A 19652-nucleotide genomic window follows, 5' to 3' on the forward strand; every position below is an offset into this window, starting at 1 on the left:
TCACATAACACCAGGTTCCTGATTTCAGGGTTTTACATGTAATTTTCTGTTTATGGAGCTGGAGTGTTCACTAGAAGCACTATGCTATATATATAGCACCACACTCTCAGAGAGAAGAGCTTACTTTGGGAACAGATGTAGCAGCAGTACATCAGGTGCATTGAGAGTGAAAACTTGTTCAGAAATTGTTCAAAACGTCTAAAAGTTTGCATTCACTTGCATCAGCTCCTCCTCTCCTCCACTGATCAGATCAGTTGGAAATGGATCGACAGATCAGTTATACACCCTGCGAGTTACAAAAAACTGCTGAGGAAGCACTAATGGAGAGTTCTGCCTGCACCTTGTCACGAACCTGCAAAAAATGCAGACTTTAGAGAGGGGACACAGAACAATATGAAGGGACACACACAAGCATTTAAAAAAACAAAAGAATACATAAATTAAAAAACAAAGTTTACTGCTGTTGTCATCATTCATTTTCCACATCATCAGGATTTTATTTTTACCATGCAACCCCGAAATAGTATATTTATGTGTTCTGTACACAGCATCTTAGAGCCTGAAGAGGCTTGCTGTTCAGATCATTAACAGGTTACATCAAATGCCTAAGAATGATTAAAGTGTCCCATGAACAATGAGGAAGTTGTCAATAGACACTACGTTCACAAAGTTCACAATTCTTTTTCATTTTCTGAGTCAGCGTCATTGAACCAGCAGTTTCCATGGTAACGAAGGCATTGTAGAGGCGGTAGGAAGACTCCTCTTGACGTAGCTTTTGATTTCTTAAAGATGTTGCTTCTGTTATATTTCAGCTCAGCAGTATAGTGGAGCAGAGGTGCATTTGGATGGCCATGTGCTGACACAGGAATGACCAACACCAGGCTTTTAATTTGTTGTTGTTTTCAGTGTTCACATGAATTATGAACAATATCAGTAAATAAATTACTCGAATGTCTTTAGCAATTAGCTTGAGATTGTCAACCAATAAGATAACTCCACATCTCTATAAATCAGACTCTAGAAAAAAGTTGACATGAGCAGTAATGAACGAAAAGTGAAGTGCAACACCTTTTCAAGGTGCTCATCCCTGAGACTTGGAGTCAGTTGCTAAGGCAACAGTCATCAGATATGGCTACAGATCTTGTTGTCATGGTGATACTGGCATTTTATCCTTCACCCCGAGAAGATATTGCTCTGCCAATGTAATAAGTGTCCATGTTATTATACATTGTTCTATCTCTGATAGTGCTCATGCTAACACTGTTTTCTGTCTTTCCCTGTTTGTATGTAAATCTGTCTGTGCACCATTTAGGATGGAGGCCTCCTGCTTGGAGTTGGCCTTGGAAGGAGAGCGGCTGTGCAAGGCTGGGGACTTTAAAGGGGGTACAGCGTTTTTTGAGGCAGCCGTGCAGGTCGGCACAGAAGACCTGAAGACCCTTAGTGCCATCTACAGCCAGCTGGGCAATGCTTACTTCTACCTTAAAGAATATGGCAAAGCCCTAGAATACCATAAACACGACCTGACTTTGGCCAGGTGAGCATTGACTCTTTTTTGATAGTTGCAACCTGTCATCTTAGGTTGTGATGGTGAGTGAGATCAATTTCTGGAACTATTACTGTTAAAAAGTCTAGATTTTGAAATGTAGACCTTGATGATAACTCCCTGTCCTTAAATCGCCCAAATAATCATAAAAAACAAAAAACACTTTTCCAGGATACCAAATCTGCAACATTGTGTTTTTTTCCTAGGTAATCCATAGTCAAAAATCAGCGTCAAGTTGCCACAGCTTGTTGTGATGTGTTTTGAGTTTTGTGAAACTTTCTTTAACCAAAGGAGGAAGTGAGTTACGCAGTTTACGAACCACTGTATATGTTTGAATTTGAGAGAGGTATTTATCCAAGCAGATCTTAGCCTAGGTGGCAGGAAAATTGCCTGCACTTTGCCCGAAATTTGTCTGTATGATCAACAGTAATAATCTCTATGTATTTTATGTTTAAAATCAATCTTTTTTGACTTTATATTAATAATACAGTGGAAAGTGCTTATAGTGATCACTTCTGTGCAGGGCCAATATCACAATTTGCCTCTCCTCATTTCTCATGGAGATAACTACCTAATTGACATTAGTATACGAATTGCATGAATATGAAGTAATGAAACAGGCTTTGCTGTTTACTGAACTTGATTGACTGTTCACAGTGCATCTGTTTCAAACAGTCATTATGTGACCAAGCATTATCAGTCCATCTGACGAGAGCAGCTTCAACCACAGGTGCTCTCTCCATCCGCACGTGTTTCCTGTCTACAAGACTAGCAGCTATGGCTAGCAGCCACAAACTTCGAGGAGAGTGTTTTACATAAAGATTTTTTTTTTTTCGTTTAACTGTCATGATTTCAATGTGCACACAGCACCGGCCTCAGTTTGCCAACTCGAAGCTTACAGGTTACTGTGAGGCAAAGTGTCATGGGAGTAAAGTTGCAAGTATCATAATTACTGTAGTTTTAAATCGTTTCCCGGCGAGGTGTCATGGATGAAAAGACCAAAAATGAACACTGTAAGCAAGACCACTTGATTACTACAAGCGTATTATTTAAACAGCATTTGTATCAGGCTAATTCTGTCTTCTGTCAAAGCTTTTTATTCATATAAGTGGGTCTTCACTTTAACTGTGATTGCTATTAGGAGTTTCCACTGTTATAAACTGACTATAACTGTTATAACTGTTATAAAACGAGAGGAGCCTCTCATTGTGACTTTTTATCTGGCGTAATTGAGGACAGTCTGCAAAGCTGGAAAAACATTTTTCTTGTTTTAAAATGTTTTTGATACATCAATGACTGCTGCAGATGAAACATTGAAATTTATAACTCATAAAAACATATAAATTCTGCTTTGGCTGTCTCTTAAGCCTAATTGCAATACAATCAAAAATGAATCCTTTTAGTTATTTTCTTACAATCATTTCGGTCATTCTGGCCAGTAAAGAAAGCTTTGAAGCTGAGTCATATCAGTACAGTCAGCTCATTTATGCAATATGAGCTCTATATTTATATAGTAGAGATATGCTAATTATTCTGCCATTCATTAAACAGATAGTCTTGGAAAAGAAGGATTCAGATCACCATCCCTGACAAATGTTATTAACTTTATCAAATGCATACCAATAAAAGTATTTCAATATGTTTCTATTTAGTTAGACAATGAAAATTCCAAGAAAAAGTGAGGGGACTTTCATATAGTAACAGTCGACAACTACCAGCAGGGTATTTAGCTTATATGAGTAATCCGCTCCCCTGCAGTGAGTGCAGCTGGTACTTCAGCAGGGAACTCATCAAAGACCCCAGAGAGATTTACCTTGTTACATTACAGTCTCACCAGGGCCGCTGGGACCTCTTCCTAGGTAGTAAGCAACCAATTATAAAGGCACTATATAGCATCTGAGCAATTAAATCTCCTTACAGTACCTTAATGGATATTGTTTAACTAAATTGCATTACCATAGAAAGCCTGTGATGTTTGCTCCCACTGCTGAACACCAAATGCATTTCTTTGCTTCCTCAGAACGATAGGAGACAGAATTGGAGAAGGAAAAGCCAGCGGCAACCTTGGTAACACATTAAAAGTTTTGGGGCGCTTTGATGAGGCTGTTGTGTGCTGTCAGAGACATCTGGATATTTCTCAAGAGCAGGGAGACAAGGTAACATAACATTTTTAATAGTATCCTTTGAATGATCATTCAGTTTGCTTCCTGTGTTGTTGATTTGCTCCTTCAGTCACAGCAAACCTGTCCTATGTAATCTGTAATATAAAATTAAAAAGACTATTTCTAATCAATATACACACATGTCTGTGAGGAGATCTTTTTTGCATCAATTTTCACATTTTTTTAACCTTTTATTTGTCTCTCTTTATCATATAATTGCAGGTTGGAGAGGCCAGAGCACTGTATAACATAGGGAACGTGTTTCATGCAAAGGGCAAACAGCAGTTATGGGGCTGCACCCAGGAACCTGGGGACCTGCCTGCTGATGTGAGAGACACTCTGCAAAGGGCTACTGGCTTTTATGAGTATGTATTTTTTGGAATGAACTCTGTCAACAGATTTATGTATACAATAGAAAACCTAAATCAGATTAGTAGCCTAGATAAGTGCATTTAACTGTGTTTGTGGCATCAAAATGAATATAAAGAAGAAAACTAAAACATTCATACATTGAGTATATTTTGGTTTTCCAAAATTACATGCAGAAATCTTGTTTAAATTGGCACGTCACTGCTTTGATCCCACTTTGACTCACCTCTGGCACTTCTTGATTTGTTTTCATATTTAACATGGGACAAAACGCCAAAGACCAAACTTGCAACCCTTCAGTGCCGAGGAGGAATTGTAATTAACTGTAAACTTACATCTCATGTCAAATATTCAAGATGAACATACTTAATCGCTTTTTATACAATCTCTAGAGGGAAGGGAGTCAACATTTCTTTTCTAAACAACAAATGTAATATAATCATATGAAGGTTAAAAAGGTTGAATATCTTGTAAACAGTTTGATTCGTCCGGTAAAATATTTACTCAAATATAGATTTTTTTCAATCTCCCATTTTAAAAGCATTAAAAACAATGTGTGTGCCTTTCTTAAGTCCTGAGGCATATTAATAGTGAAAATCAATTCTTTATTTTACTTCTTCATTTAAGTTAAATGCTTTTCTCAGTATTTGTGTCAGTCATGTCTGAAAAGCTGTGTGCATGTAGCCTGGGCTTATTCACAAAGAGTTGGAGGTACATGACCAAGCACTGCGACAACATTTGGAGCCTTGCGCTTACGCACAATACTTGATGACCTCATTTTTGGCTTGAGCACTCTCATGCTGGGGACACTGCGACTGGCATGAACATACAGTAGCTTAAAAGCGAACTTACTGCCACTTTACAACTGGATGCTGTGAGAATTGCTTATTCGCTTTGGCAGTTTTCAGCAGAATGATACTCTACAATGTTGCTGAAGATTTCCATTTATTTTCATCAGACCACAGAATAATGCACTTCATGCTCTCAGTATTTCATATGCCTTCTAGCGAACTCCAGGCTCATGTTTGCCTCTTCGTTTAAGTAGTTGCTTCAGGCCAATCTGCCTCATAACCCAGTTTTGTGAAATACTACACTGACTACTGTTCTTTTGACAAAATCTGTCCTCACAGATAAAGAGCTCTGCAGTTCATTGTCAGATTTGTCTCCTAGGTTGTCGAGATTGGCTAGACAGACTTTTGCGATGAATGTTTTGATTCTGACCACTTAAAATATTATACACATATTTTATTTCCACATCATTATCTGGATTCGGTGTGCAGTTCATTGAATTTCATTCTAAAGTTTCTACACTGACATGCAAGTTTATCTGGATAAATGACATTTTTTTTTCTAAATTCCAGTTGAATTGGTCACAGGTAGACTCTTATTGAATAAATAATATATCAGGAATAATTGTAACAAATATATTACACTCTGGTTGTGTTGATTATGTGTAAGTCAGTGGTAAGATGGAATCTTAAAAGTTGTTTATAGTCGGCATCTTGGCTGGTGTGACCCTATTGCAAAGTGGTCTCTAGTGCAGACTTATATTTAGCTGTCATGTAATGGTAATGTTCTTTAATGCCATTAACATGCCGCTACTTGCTGCTACTAAATTGGTGTGTCCTTATCTCTGTAGGATGAACTTGTGTTTGGTCAAAGAACTTGGAGACCGAGCTGCTCAGGGGAGGGCCTATGGGAACCTGGGCAACACCCACTATCTGCTGGGAAACTTTGTCGAAGCGATCAAGTTCCACCGTCAGGTGAGAAATTCAACATGTTTACCAGCATCATATTAATACCAGTAGTGCATAGATAAGATTTATATCAGTCTTGTTTTGTGCCAAAGCAGAACAGTGACCTTGTGTTGCCAGAGCAACAGCACTTTCCTTTTGACACAAGGTCATTCACCCTGCAGCTATTCAGTAACTTCCTGGCTTGCCATGATATTGCACTGACAAACACTGGATTGGAAATTCCAATGATGACACAAAGTGCAGTTTTTTTATTATATAGAAACGATACAATTCTGTCATCTCTTCATTAGACTAGGTCTCACAAATACTGATTTAGGCACAGTGTGTTTGGTTTGCCTTGTTAACATAAATGAGGTTTGGGGGTGTTTTGGTTGTCTTGTGCACATGCTGAGTGGCTGTGACGTCTCAGCCAGGGATGTTGGAGAAGTCCATCCTGAAACCACTCTGACACATGACAGATTTGCAGACTGTGGTCATCATCATGTCCAGAATCAGAATCATACTCTACTGATCCCAAGAGGGAAATTCAGGGATGCAACAGTTGCTCTTATATGCAAATAGAGAAATTAGGCAATAAAAAATGGAACAGAGGAAGATCCGCACAATTCAGCTCCCTTTACCCCCCTTTTTAATGGAGATACTCACAAATATTAATAATTAATAAAAAAAACATATATAATGTAAAAAAAAAGCTGTAAGGGGAGCTGAAGTGTGCAGACCTTCCTCTGTTCAATGTTTGCATTTAAATGTGGTTCCACCACCTTCAACGTTTTTATGGATGTGTGCATTTTTAACTCTGTGCATGTCACTATAAAAAAATGGATAATAGAAAAATAAAATTAAAGGTATGTGAAAAAATGTGCATTATGCAACAATATATAACACAGCTTATAGAGAGAAATAAAACATATAAATCAGAAATACAGAAAGTGTGTACTGAATATATGCATTATATTATGATATACAATATAAATAAAACTAGAATGCTGAGAAATGGGAAATATAAGTACATTATATATAAACGCAATACCATAAATAAGAATTAAATAAGCACAAATGTAAAGTAAAAATGTAGTTTTAATTCCAGCTTGTTGCACAACTGAATTATTGCATGGAATATTGTACAGTTAAGTCAGTTCTGCACCACCGAAAATATAAACAGTAAATAAATCATGGGGTTATAGTTGCTGACAGTGAAAAAGCCCAAGGGCCAGTCTATTGACCCGGAGTGTTTGATGCTCTGAGGGAGGAGTTAAATGGCCGAAGGCAGGAAAGACTTCCTGTGGTGCATCTCAGAGGAATGAGTCTTACACCAAATGTACTCCTGTACTTGACCAGCATGTGATGGAGTGGGTGGGAGATACTGTCCCAGATGGCACGTAACTCAGACAGCATCCTCCTCTGACAAGACCGCCAGAGGCCTGCTGACCCAGCACACAACAGCAAACAGGATAGAACCGGCCACCACAGACTCATAAACTATCCATGTTCTGCCTCTTGCACGCGCCTCTGTAATGTGCAGCCCAGAAGCAAACAAGCAGTTACCACAAAATTTGATGCACTGTTGCATTATGATCAGACATGTTTGCTTGACTTTTAGCTTAAAGGTGCAGTCACATGACACTGCTGTTCATTTCAGTGAAAAAGCGAGCTATATGCAGTTGATTCTTGTTAAGCACAAATCATTTGCTTTGCACAGACTTCAGTCTGACTGAAATTTTTCATGCAAAATAGCAACACTCGCATAGCCAGTTTGAGAGTGAAGGAGAGACTTTTGTCATTCGGGGTTCCCACAGTCATGGAAAACCGAGAAAAAGTCATAGAATTTCACAATCACATTTTCCAAGCCTGGAAAAGTCATGGAATTAGTTAAAAAACTGAAAGAGGATAGTTATGTGCACATCACATAGATGCAAGGCTATCAGAAATCAGCGTACATGAGGAAAAAGGTAACACCTGCACAAGTTTATTTCTTTCGATGTTTCAGTCCTGCTTGGATCTTCATCAGGTCAAATGATTATCAACAAAAATCATTAAAAGCTTTGGAAAATTCATGATATTTTGTTGTAATGAAATTATTATAGTAATCTTCCATGGATAACCTTTCATGTAATGTAACATCAGGGAAAATGTATTCTCTGTAGCTTTACCATCACTTACGTTTGTTAATTTTTTCCCCCACATTTTCACTCTCTTTTTATGTTGACCAGCTAACTGAAATTATGTTTAAATAGAGTTTTAAGATGATATCAGAGAAAAAACGCTGGGCAAGTGGGACAAGAAATCCTTTTTTTATGGGTCTTTGAACAGTAATGGGAAAGTTTTTCAATTTTATTTATGAAAATGTGTGGTTACCCTGGCCCTTGCATTATATTTGTTACAGTCTGATTAAATACATGTCATAGAGTACAGCGGAGTGAGTGCAAGGCTAGGGACAGCATGTCTAGACAATAATGTTCGAGCAAAGTTTGTGTTATTTTCTTGTGGAATGCTAGTTTGAGATGGCCAGGCATGTTCGTCCTAGCTTCTCTGTGACTAATTATCACCTCAGTGAGTTTTTCAGTGGTTGATGAGCCACCTCTTCCTGTACCAACACACAGTGTGCAGAGATTGATGACCTCTCTTTGGGGAAAAAGTGGAGGAAATTGGTTTCTTGGTGAATCACGGCTTCATGCTCTCTCTCTCCATGTTTCCCATCACTCTCCATTGTAAACCACTTGCCTCCTCCTGGGAGAAGCCAGCCTCTCCTCTTCTTCCTGTTACACATCTATCAGTGTGCCATGAAGGAGAGCACACTGCCTTTAAAGGGAATCAGAGGAGCTGATGTGATTCACCGCAGCTGCTGCAGCACATCTTTTTGTAGAATCATGTGCCTAACAGAGCTTCTGAACTTGTGTAATTGCCTCTGCTTGTACATTGAGTCCAAAAAAGGGAAAAGTGGAGTAAACGTGACATCAGAAGTGAAAATTTGATGTCATTAACCTACTAAAATTAAGAGTCAGGTTGAATATATTACATTAACTTAGTCTGACTTTACCTTTCTGCTTTGTCATTCACAGCGATTATCGATAGCCAAAGAATTTGGAGACAAAGCAGCAGAACGGCGAGCCTACAGTAACCTTGGCAATGCCCTGATATTCCTGGGTCAGTTCAACACAGCCACTGAATACTACAGGTGAGACAGGAGAGAGGGGAGTCTGACATCTAGTGGAGAGAAGGCGAAGTGAACCCGTTTCTGAAAAAGTGAAAATACTGTATGTCCGGAGTACAAATTTAATTTAAAACCATGATTCTGATGTAAAACACTAGAACTCTCTCATTCATCTCACTCATCCCCTCCATCTTTAATGTTTTCCTTATTCCATTTCTCAATTTGTCTCTTCTTGTTTAGGAAAACTTTGCAGCTGTCCAGGCAGCTGAGGGATCAGGTGATGGAGGCTCAGGCCTGTTACAGCCTCGGAAACACCTACACTCTTTTGCAGCAGTATGAGAGGGCCATAGACTACCACCTGAAACACCTGTACATAGCTCAGGAGCTCACTGACAGGTAGAATGAGCAATATCTAATGCATATGCACAAGCAAGCATGAGCAAAGGAGTAGTTTTTGAAATTTGTCTGTATGTTCATGGCTTATCAGAGTTGGTGAGGGTCGTGCCTGCTGGAGTCTGGGAAATGCATATGTGTCTTTAGGGAACCACAAACAAGCTCTTCACTATGCCCGAAAGCACTTGGACATCTCTAAAGAAGTGAGACTTTTTTTAAATTTTTTTTATTTTTCAGTCGATCTAAACAAAATAAGAAAAACTGTTGGTAAAGTGAAGGCTTCTTTGACCTAACTGGTTCTGTTTGTCCTGCTTATTCATCTCTTCCCCAGATTGGAGACAGAAATGGGGAACTGACAGCCAGAATGAATGTGGAACAGCTGATGGAGTCCCTGGGGGTAAATGAAAGTGACCTTTCACCCTCCAGTTCAGAGTTTGAGATGCAAGGTGACAATAAAACTTTTTTTTTTTTTTTTACCTTTTATGTGAGATATCGTGTAAATTAGTGAGCTCTAGAGGTGCTAATAGGCAGATTTTGTTTTCTCCAAACAGAGCCGAACATAAGAATGTCACATTTTAGCCGACATGATGCTCAAACAAACAAATGGATTTTCCTTACCATTAAAAGACGTGGAGTATTTTTTCACTGCGCCTAAACTGGTCAAATTAAAAGTTCATTGTTCTTTGAAAGGGTTTAACCGCATTGTTATGCCAGTAGATTATCATTTTATCATTGGCATTAAATGATATTAAACTGACAGTAATACCCATAATGGCAAATACTTCTAAAAAGTTAGATCACTAAACAAAAGTAGTTATCGTGACAGGCCAAGTACAAGCAAGTTACTCAGTCATGGCAAGGGACAGGGAATGGCAGATGAAAAAGCAGATCTGTGCTTGTATTTGTGTGTGTTTGTTCGTGTGTCTAAAAGTCAGTGCTAAAACCAAGACCCATCTGCTTTGACTCTGCAAACTGTGGTTAGGAGACGCTGTCATGGTGTCGTACTTAACCATCTGTGAAAAAACGCTCTAATGTCCATCGGGCTTGTGGTGATTGTATCAAGGATTTTAAATAGCGGAATTTAACCAACAGATTAAGTAAATCTGCATTTATAAATCGGTGTGATTTCTAAATGCCGATTTACCGATTTTACAGACTTTTAAAAGCTATTTTTAAATAGATTTTATTTTTGAGTCTGCTTTTTAAAGTTAAATGTTTGTGGGCTTGAATAAACTTACTGGAATAACTGGAGTGTGTGTGTACACAAGGTGGCCATTTAAATGTAAAACTAACTTAAGGTAAGACAGACATAACAGGCAGACAGTGTGTGTGTTATGTCTGGACAGTGGCTAAATATGAGAGAAATCAAAGGGTGTGTACATTTTTGGGGTGAGATTAACATTTTTGGCTTTACCCCCAGTCTGCGGAAGATAATTTGATCCCAAAGTACAGTCTTTAGCTTAAGTTATCCCCAAGTAATAATAAAGTTGATGATTATTATTGTAGATTCCCCTCAGCTCACATTATTAGGAGTATTTGAAATGTAAAATGAAGCGTAGAGAAAGTGTACAATCTTTATTTGCACAGTCAGTCTGGCTTTTGTGTGGTGTTTGCTTTCATGAACCCTCCTCCGGGCAGAAACTCACACCCATGTCCTACATTTCCCTCTCTGGTGTGTAGCTGGCAAACAGTCTCCTATTCAGATTGTTTGGTTGTCTGCCTAAGCCTCACATCCACACCGAGCATCATGAGACCAATGCTGACATGAGTAAAGACAAAGAGTTCCTTGCATGCTTGCTTTAATTTTAGACTCAAGTATTTGAGAGATTCTACAGCTGTGAGATAAATCTTTAATGTCATGTAATTATTAATATGCAACATTTTTCTTTTTCTTTTTTTTGTAGGAGCAAGACCCAAATTCACCAAGAGAAACAGCATGGACAGTGTAGAACTGTGGAAGTACTCCTCAGATAAGGTAATCTTTGTGTCTCACATTTCAGTACCAAACAACGGAGAGAAATGTGCCTGTAAATGTGGCCCATACATCTCTCCCCAAACAGTTTTCAATCCCCCCACCTCTAGCATTATGTTTGTTTACTGCAGAATGGTGAGAACCAAGACTTGGAAAGTATACCCAGGAGATCCAAGAGTCAGCTGTCGCAGCCAGGCAAAAGGAAAGGTTATCCTGACAGTCAGTCATCAGATGAAAGGCCGTGGTTGGACTCTCCTGTGGACACTGATGACATCACTGTGCAAGTCCCGCCTCCAGTGGCAGTGAGTAGCTGTAGCTTTGTTTTCTTAATAACTTCTTACAAAGACCCAAGTATGTTGCGGACAGAGCAAGCCTTGAATAGGACCAGAGCTCGGGTTTAAAGCCGGTTTTAAATTGTGACAATACACGCAATTACAACACACGGATCACACGTGATACCATAGGTTCCTAAAAGACTTTGTCTTTATATCAGTAGATATTTTTTTTCAGCATCACAACTAGGGATGCATGTTATAGTATTTTTTGCCAATATCCGATATGCTGATATGTAGCAACTCATTTTGCTGATTCTGATATCGATATATCCACTTTTTTCCCCACCGAATTTTAGGGATCAACAGATCTTTTCTGTAGTAGAATTAAGATTTAGTCTTTTTCAGTGTATGCAATATTAAGTCATTGTGCGAATTTAGAAAAATACTTTAACTTAGGTTTGATGTTTTGTACACGTTCACTCTGTCAATGAAAAATAAAAAAATATATATATTAGTTGGTGATATTGGCAGATATCAGCATGTTGGCCGATTTCAATATTTCATTTTAAAGCACGGTGTGTAGAATTTAGAGGCATCTAGTGATGAGGTTGAGGTTGAGGTTGCAGAGCTGAAACTTCTTTCATGTGCCAAGCGTGTAGGAGAGCTATAGTGACCCATGTGCAAAACGCAAATCACCCTATCTAGACCCAGTGTTTGTTTTGTTCATTTTGAGCTACAGTAGGAACAACAAATAGCCTGGAAAGGGGGCCTGCTCTGTATAAACAGCTCATTCTAAGGTAACGGAAATTTAGTTTCAGTTGATTATACCCAAACGAAAACATAGTAATGAATATTTTATACCATTGCTGCCATTAGGTGCCCCTAAATTCTACACACAGGACCTTTAAATCTTTATCCCCATTCAAGTTAGGAGAGAGAAAGTAAGCCACTCGACCGGTGGTAGTTAGCTGCTTGGCAGCTGTCCCTGGTGCACATGCTCAATGGGCCCCATAATGCAAAAGATGCAGGTAATTTTATACTATGAAAATCTGTTTTTTTGGCTTCACTGAGCAGCTTTAATATGAATGATTTGGGCCTCACATCCAACGCTGTGTCCATTTCTTTTCATACATCCATGGGACAGTCAGGCTAACTGTTTACTCTTGGTTTCACTCAATGCTGAACTAAGCTAAGCCGCCTGGTGGAATAGGCCTCATATTTACCATACAGATATGAATGTTTACAATTTCCTCATCTTACTCTCGGCAAGTATATTTCCCAAAATGTAAAACTATACCTGTAAAGATTTTTGTTACTTCTATTTAGCCTCTTTTTTTTTTTTTTTTTTACGAGGATTGTTGCATTTAAGCCCATTCTTAAAAGACTTTTCCATATTGTTTTAGAATTTTGAGCTGATTATAAATTGTTAGTTTCACACTTCCTGACTCTGCACACTTCTGTACTTAAAACAGTTAACAGGGTGAATTTGAAGGTTTTTGGACTTTGGGCATTTAATGTGCTAAGTACTAGTTTTGAGAGGCTCCATAGTTGATAGATTGTTTGTAAATGCAGTTAATTTATCTGGTTCGCATTTGCCGTAAATCTAAGCTATGCTAGCCTTTTAATTCAATCATTAAGAAAGCCACCTAAGAGATGATGGATTTACTTTTTTTCTTAGAAAGAATTAAGGGGACTTAAAATGCTGACTGCTTGGTGTACGGCACTACTTTTCCCCATTTTTTCTGTTCATCCCATGTCCGAAATGTGTTCCGGGCCTCTGCTTTAAAGAAAAAAAGAGAGAAATTAGAGAGATTAAATCGGGAACATTTCCCTTAATTTCCCATGAGGTTATATGATATTATGTTAGAAGTCAGATACAGTGTAAAGGTGTCTTCTCATTAAATGCTAACAGTGCTCCATTTGCTGTGAACTAGATTCTTAATGAATATGCCATTTCGCAGCTGTATCCCTGAAATGTTGCGCCCCACAGCACCAAATCATGCCTTGCTTCTGTGACAATACTAATTGTTGTAATCAGCAAGCTGACATGCTAGAAAAGAGTGTAAATTACTGAGCTGCATGATGATAGTTCATCACGAGGGAGCAGAAGGTTAAATGTTGGTAATCTTGATGACATTGAAGACTGCTCCTTTTCAAATCTGCCAGTATTTTAAAGCCAGCTGTGTTTCTGTGAAACACTGTTTCCTGGAGCTAGAACTTGTGATTTCTGTGGGATGTATCGTTCACAATCTAGCAAAGCAATTTCTTTTGAAACATCATGTTGGGCTGCAACAACCTACAAACATCTTTTTGGTCAACAGCAATGTCACTGCTCCGTTTTGTCAATAGATTCCTGTCTTGTAATACCACTTGTACCTCACAAGGCACATAGAGGACAAAGAAGTCGAGTCAAGTATTATTTTTTTGTTGTTTTAAGATACCTGCAACCTCTCCCCAAGTTTAATGATCTTAGTGACCTTTTCTAACCTCAGCTTTCTTTGGAAAAGCTTTCTGTGGTCCAATCTTACTTTTTCAATGCAATGTGCTTATAGTAGACCAAACAGTGTCTGCAGAAAGTACAAAGATCACAGTTGCTACATGCGTTAACATGGCTACGCTAGCCTGCAGGGTTGCCGGCTTTGGTTGGCCAAGTCAGTATTTGTGATCAAGGCGTAACCAAGAATATATCTTCGTGCAGGCAAAATGAGGTCCGAAATCCATGGTACTGGTGTGTGGCGTGTTCAGCCACTTAGCTAGGCAAAGTTAACTTGCAAGCTTACCGTTTGTCATGTTTAATTCCATGATCTTAGATTGATCAAGCGTTGGTCAGAGCCAAAATATGTCTAGAACCAGATAATCCGATGTCTGAAAATATTATTTTGGGACAAAGATTGTTGAAAAGCATTGTTATTTTTGGCTTGATGATGGTTATTTGTTGGCTTGGAGTTGAAAATGCTGCCCTCCATTACTTTGGAGCATGTGACCACAAGACATTAAGTCATCACTACTTGTCCTATTTTAACGCTTGGGCAGAAGCAGCCTTTTTCGTTGGGTTTACAATGAAGTTGGTTGAAAGCCCGGTGCTTCTTACACAGACGCAAAAGGATGCATTGTGTGTCCCTGTCTGACGCTGAGGGTTACTCCCCAAGTGTTATTTTTTCTCCAAACTTTTCATTGACTTTTCATCCATGTTTGCTTGAAAGTTGAACTTGACACTTTATCCTTGACCTCGGAAACTGCACTTGACAAAACAATCTACTACTTTCCTTGCTTGTTCTGGAGCTTTTGGCCTTATCACATGGTCTTCAGCTGCAGAATATACAGCATAAAAGTTTGACAAAAGTAAATTTCGTATTAATATATGCATTGTTTTTCAATGTGTGAAGTCCTGCTTGAGGACGAGATGTATAAGGACGTATTCTACGGGGGTGATAGAGGTTCAATCTTTTGTTTCCAAATTTTGATCGATTGGTTTTTAGTTTCAGTTATTGATTTGCGCCTATAAAGGGTATAATAATAGATTCAAAATTGACCATTGGTTAAGCCATGTCTTTGAGTTTTTGTTGCTGTTAAACATATGAGGTTAGAGAGCACAATCCAGGAACCTCCTTTGTCTTTTATGCTCCGTTAACACAGTCACTCTCCCAACTTCATTCCCCCCCTTTTTTTCTCCATCTCATCATAATCACGTGTTCCTTTCTCTCTTGTTCTGTCCCTCTGGCCTACTTGATTAATTGGACAATACAGAGAGCGAAGTGAGGAGATCCACATAGTGACCATGGGGCCGAGGACAGAGGAAAGAAACTACAATAAGTCACAGCTGATTAGTCTGCAAAGTGCAAGAAGATAAAAATCCCATGGAAATTTTATTTATGTACATGTCAGAAAAAATCCTTGGTTTTGAAGGGTATTTGAACTTTGTCATGCGAGAATTTAGTGCTGACATTGGTGGTTCTTGCCATTTGAGAGCACTTGATCTCTGCTGGCTGCCAGTGGCATGGAATTTACTCATAATCGTACCCCTGCACCCATCTTTCCACCCCCTTTTCTCTCTTCCTCCCATTTGCCCCCCTCCCCGAGCTCTACCCCTCGCCTGATAATGTGACCTTGATCGCAGAGCTGCTCCCCTCCCCACAGGGTCAACCAACCCTGCTTCCCATAATGAGTTGTTTTCCCACAGTGGGTGAACGGGACCAAAATGGCCTGCAGGAGAGCTGCAGAGAGAGAGAGACAGAGAGTGGATGGTAGAGATAAAAAGGAGGCTGGAATAGAGGGATAGAGGAGGAGAGGAAATTAGATGAAGGGAGTCCAGCAGGGGAGCAGAGAGAGAGAGAGAGAGAGTAAAGTGGTGGGTGAAAGTAGGGGAGAAGGAGGTGTGAGCCAAGCGTGTGGACAGAGCGAGAGGGGTAAGAGAGAGAGGGAGGGATAGATAGAGGACAAAGGAGAGGTGCTGCTGGTAAGATGTTTCATTTATGTTTTGCAGCTTGAACAACAACATGGTGCATAGGATACCAGAGGTTATTCACTTTTTTTCCATCAAATTTTTAACTTGTTATTGCGTATGTATTTGCATTTTTTTTGTGTGTTTACTGTATGTATTGATATTTTACTTCCAGTGAAGAAGATGCAGTGTAAGAAAATTACTTTTTATAATATAAAGTTAAAGGTCTTTGTCCGGAGCATAGTTTAATTTTCCAATACAAAAGTTGAAATAGAAGAGAAAACATTCCTGGAATAGAGCTGAGTGAAATCAGGTGTCTGCTGACGCTGACCTACTTCACATCTTGCTGTAAGGCAAAGTGGTTTTAACCGTGTCCACCAGTCGGTGTTGAAGATGTCAAACTTATAATGGCTCTGTGTTACATTGGAATACTTGTTATCGTGAGTGTTATTGGGGTTAGTTTGTTAAAGCGGGGGAGGGAAGTCTAGAGGCTTTTGTAATGGGGACACTATCAGATTGTTTTCGATCTGTGATGCTCACTTTCACCTCGTCTCCTATTAACCTGTTTTTAGACATTTTGTTGATGTTTGGGTATCACACAAAGTTTTCAGAAATAGTAAGTTTTGTCCATTTTTTATATTTTATGTGAGTAGTTAAAAATAATATTAATTTGCTGTTAGTTTTGGTAATTTTTAGTTAACATTTTGGCTTAGTTTAAGATTACAAGCCAACATTACAAAACAATTCGCCACTGTATTAATGATATTTCACTGTCACCTGATCTGCATTGTGTAGTTCAATATTTTTTTGTATTTCAAGAATGCCTACTTTAAGACTTACACGATTAATTATATTTATCATACATATATTTCCCATAGTATATTATGTCAGTTGATTAGTTATTAGTAAAGGAATCAAGGACTTATATCAGTTACCCGCCCACTGTTATGTTGAATTTGTAAAGAAAAGTTTTTCTTGCATGCCTCTGGTGAACGAAGAATCCAAAAACGGTCAGAATTCTTGATAAACTGAAATCAAAGGGTTCCACATTTAACCCCTTTGAATCCAAACTAAAACTTGAGCACATGAAAGTTACACAATAACACAAAGAAACTAGCATTTGAGGCAGTGTTTAGCCAGCAACTTTCAAGTTCTGTGAGGTAAAATTACTGTTTTTGTCAACGGAGTCAGCTTTTGAAGAGAGCAAAGATAAGTTAAGTTACCTCACAATTTCTGTGAGAGTTTTTTAAGAATGTTTTAAAAATAGTTTTTGCTGTTCTTAAACGTTGACTCCTATGACTTCAATTCATCAAGAATGTTCTGCATGATTAGATTCATAGTTCACCAGAGGCATACGAGAAAAACAAAGTTTTCTTTATGAAGTCAGTGTAACACAGGGTGAGTGAATTGATATACAAATGAACATTTAGAGGGTGAAGTGTTGCTTTATTGCATCAACTTCAGCATAGGTAGCTTTATTGTAGTCATCTGAAAATTGATTTTGAGATTTTAAAGATTCCCTTAAAGTTTTAGCCACAACTAACATTATGGAGATTAAAAGTCCATATTTTGGGATGCATTACGTGAAAGCAAAAACAAAGCACCATCAGGTAATTATGATTCTTCTCTGTTTTAAGTATTTGTCTGGTGAGGTTCAAAAAGTAAGTTTTACAGACCCCAGGCATCTCTAAGTAGAGCACTTGGAAGTGGAAGGATAAGACGGAGGAGTTCAGCCTGTTGTAGAACTTTTCATTTATTTTGTTTAATACAGATGAAAAGTTTTAAATTATATTGTTTTCACTTCATCTGATCATTTGAATCAGTGTGTTGGCAGTTTTATATGCTCTCAAATAATCTCACAGTAGGACAACAGCTTATTATTTTTGCACAAAGTTATATATTTATAACGCTGCTGTCCAGCAGATAATGTCTAATTTGGTATCAAAACATCACAGTCTGATTGCCAGAATATTTGATTGGGGCTGGTCAAGCATAATAACTTCCACATCTGCTTTGGTAGCTCAGAGTATTTGTAGCTAAAACATTTTTCATGCATATGTTATCCAATTCAGTTGCAAAGTTTAAACACATCAGCTCGACTGTGACAGTGGTCGAGAGAGGATCAGCAGTGTGATGTCAGAGAGCACATCTGGCTGCAAACAAAGCAAACAAGTGGCAACCTCAGAGGCCGACTAGCCATGTGGATGTAACACCTAAATAGCATTCAGTTAGTCTGTGATTAGATTATTCGTTGGTAGATCATTGATTGGAGCTATATGCTAATTTCTGGCGCTGAAACCAAGGACAGTCTTTCATTTCAACTCCTTGTGTGCGAGTTTAATCCAATGAAAACGTTTTAATTAACTCACTGATACTTCTGCCTTTTTAGTTCAAGAAACTAAATAAAAAAAAAAACCACAACTATTACAAAGTGATGCTACATATATAAATATTCAGTCACATTCAAGTTATATCTGCCTTCTGGTCTATGGCAGCTAAAGCTGTATGTTTGGCGGTTTTACTTAAAAAAACGAATGGGTTGTTTATTTTTACACATTTCATAATATTGTACCACCTTCAGTATCTAGGCCAAGGTAGTCTCACCAGGACGGCCGTCCCATGGGAGTTAATCTGATTATTTTTCTTTTCCACAAGCTGGCCGCCTTGAAAATCCCCCTGCCACTCACAATGCCATTGAGTTCAATTATTTCATCTAAAGATTATGTTTGTTTGTTTATTACCGTTAGCTTTTGCATTGCAGCAGCAAATTTTCCTGCACTCCACACAGTGAGCATCGTGAGAAATACACATTCACACTAAACATCACAATACACTACCATAACACATGGTAATACATGTTTACTGTGAATAAAACAATAACAGTTGACACATTTTAAATGGCAAAAACTAGCAATGTTACGATACTTTAGCGTGGATCGATATCGATATATTGATATATGATCCAATATCATTGATGCAAAGTGAAAACATTGATATGTATCGTCACCTTTAGGATGCACCTTTATTTTAAAATTCTCGTGGCACCACTGTGTCACCACACCTTCTTAAACATTCAAAAAATGCTAGTGACTTAGCGCCAGGCAGAGGATGGTAAGTAGACAAGAAAAAGAAAATGTATCATCCCAGAATTGAACTGAACTGAGATTGTAGGTGGCAGACGTTGTGATATCAGCAAATATATTATTGTTGTCCAAAGAATCAATATATTGTATCATGATGAAACTTGAGATGTACATCCATTACACAAATGCAAAGACAAATACCAAGTCTAACTCTATCATGATCATAACAGATAATATCATTATTTAATATAAAATCGTATGCCCATAATCCAGGAATTCTTCAACAGAATCAGATATTCCATTAAAAACTTATCGAACCATATTCTCTTTTTCAGAAGCTGGGTCGTGACCCCTCCGATGAAGACTGCTTCTTCGACCTCCTCAGCAAGTTCCAGAGCAGCCGCATGGATGACCAGCGCTGCCATCTTGACGAGCCACAGAACGGAGACAACGGAGAAGGTGCTGCAAACTCCGTGCCTTCCCTGAACGACATGATAGGTTTGTTG

At 38.5% G+C, this 19652-nt stretch overlaps 1 protein-coding gene across 1 annotated transcript in view; it reads left to right on the forward strand.

Annotated features, from left to right (window-relative positions):
• gpsm1b (G protein signaling modulator 1b) overlaps positions 1–19652 on the forward strand; it is a 33632-nt gene that overhangs the window by 11726 nt on the left and 2254 nt on the right. Inside the window, exons 2-12 of the mRNA XM_042509341.1 lie at positions 1313–1534; positions 3564–3699; positions 3928–4070; positions 5714–5837; positions 8891–9006; positions 9223–9378; positions 9470–9578; positions 9707–9821; positions 11280–11350; positions 11479–11649; positions 19482–19644. Coding sequence (XP_042365275.1) covers positions 1313–1534; positions 3564–3699; positions 3928–4070; positions 5714–5837; positions 8891–9006; positions 9223–9378; positions 9470–9578; positions 9707–9821; positions 11280–11350; positions 11479–11649; positions 19482–19644 — 1526 coding nt within the window. The remainder of the gene's footprint in view (positions 1–1312; positions 1535–3563; positions 3700–3927; positions 4071–5713; positions 5838–8890; positions 9007–9222; positions 9379–9469; positions 9579–9706; positions 9822–11279; positions 11351–11478; positions 11650–19481; positions 19645–19652) is intronic.

This window comes from Plectropomus leopardus, chromosome 20, assembly GCF_008729295.1.
Source record: "Plectropomus leopardus isolate mb chromosome 20, YSFRI_Pleo_2.0, whole genome shotgun sequence".
In the NCBI taxonomy this organism is placed as follows: Eukaryota; Metazoa; Chordata; class Actinopteri; order Perciformes; family Serranidae; genus Plectropomus; species Plectropomus leopardus.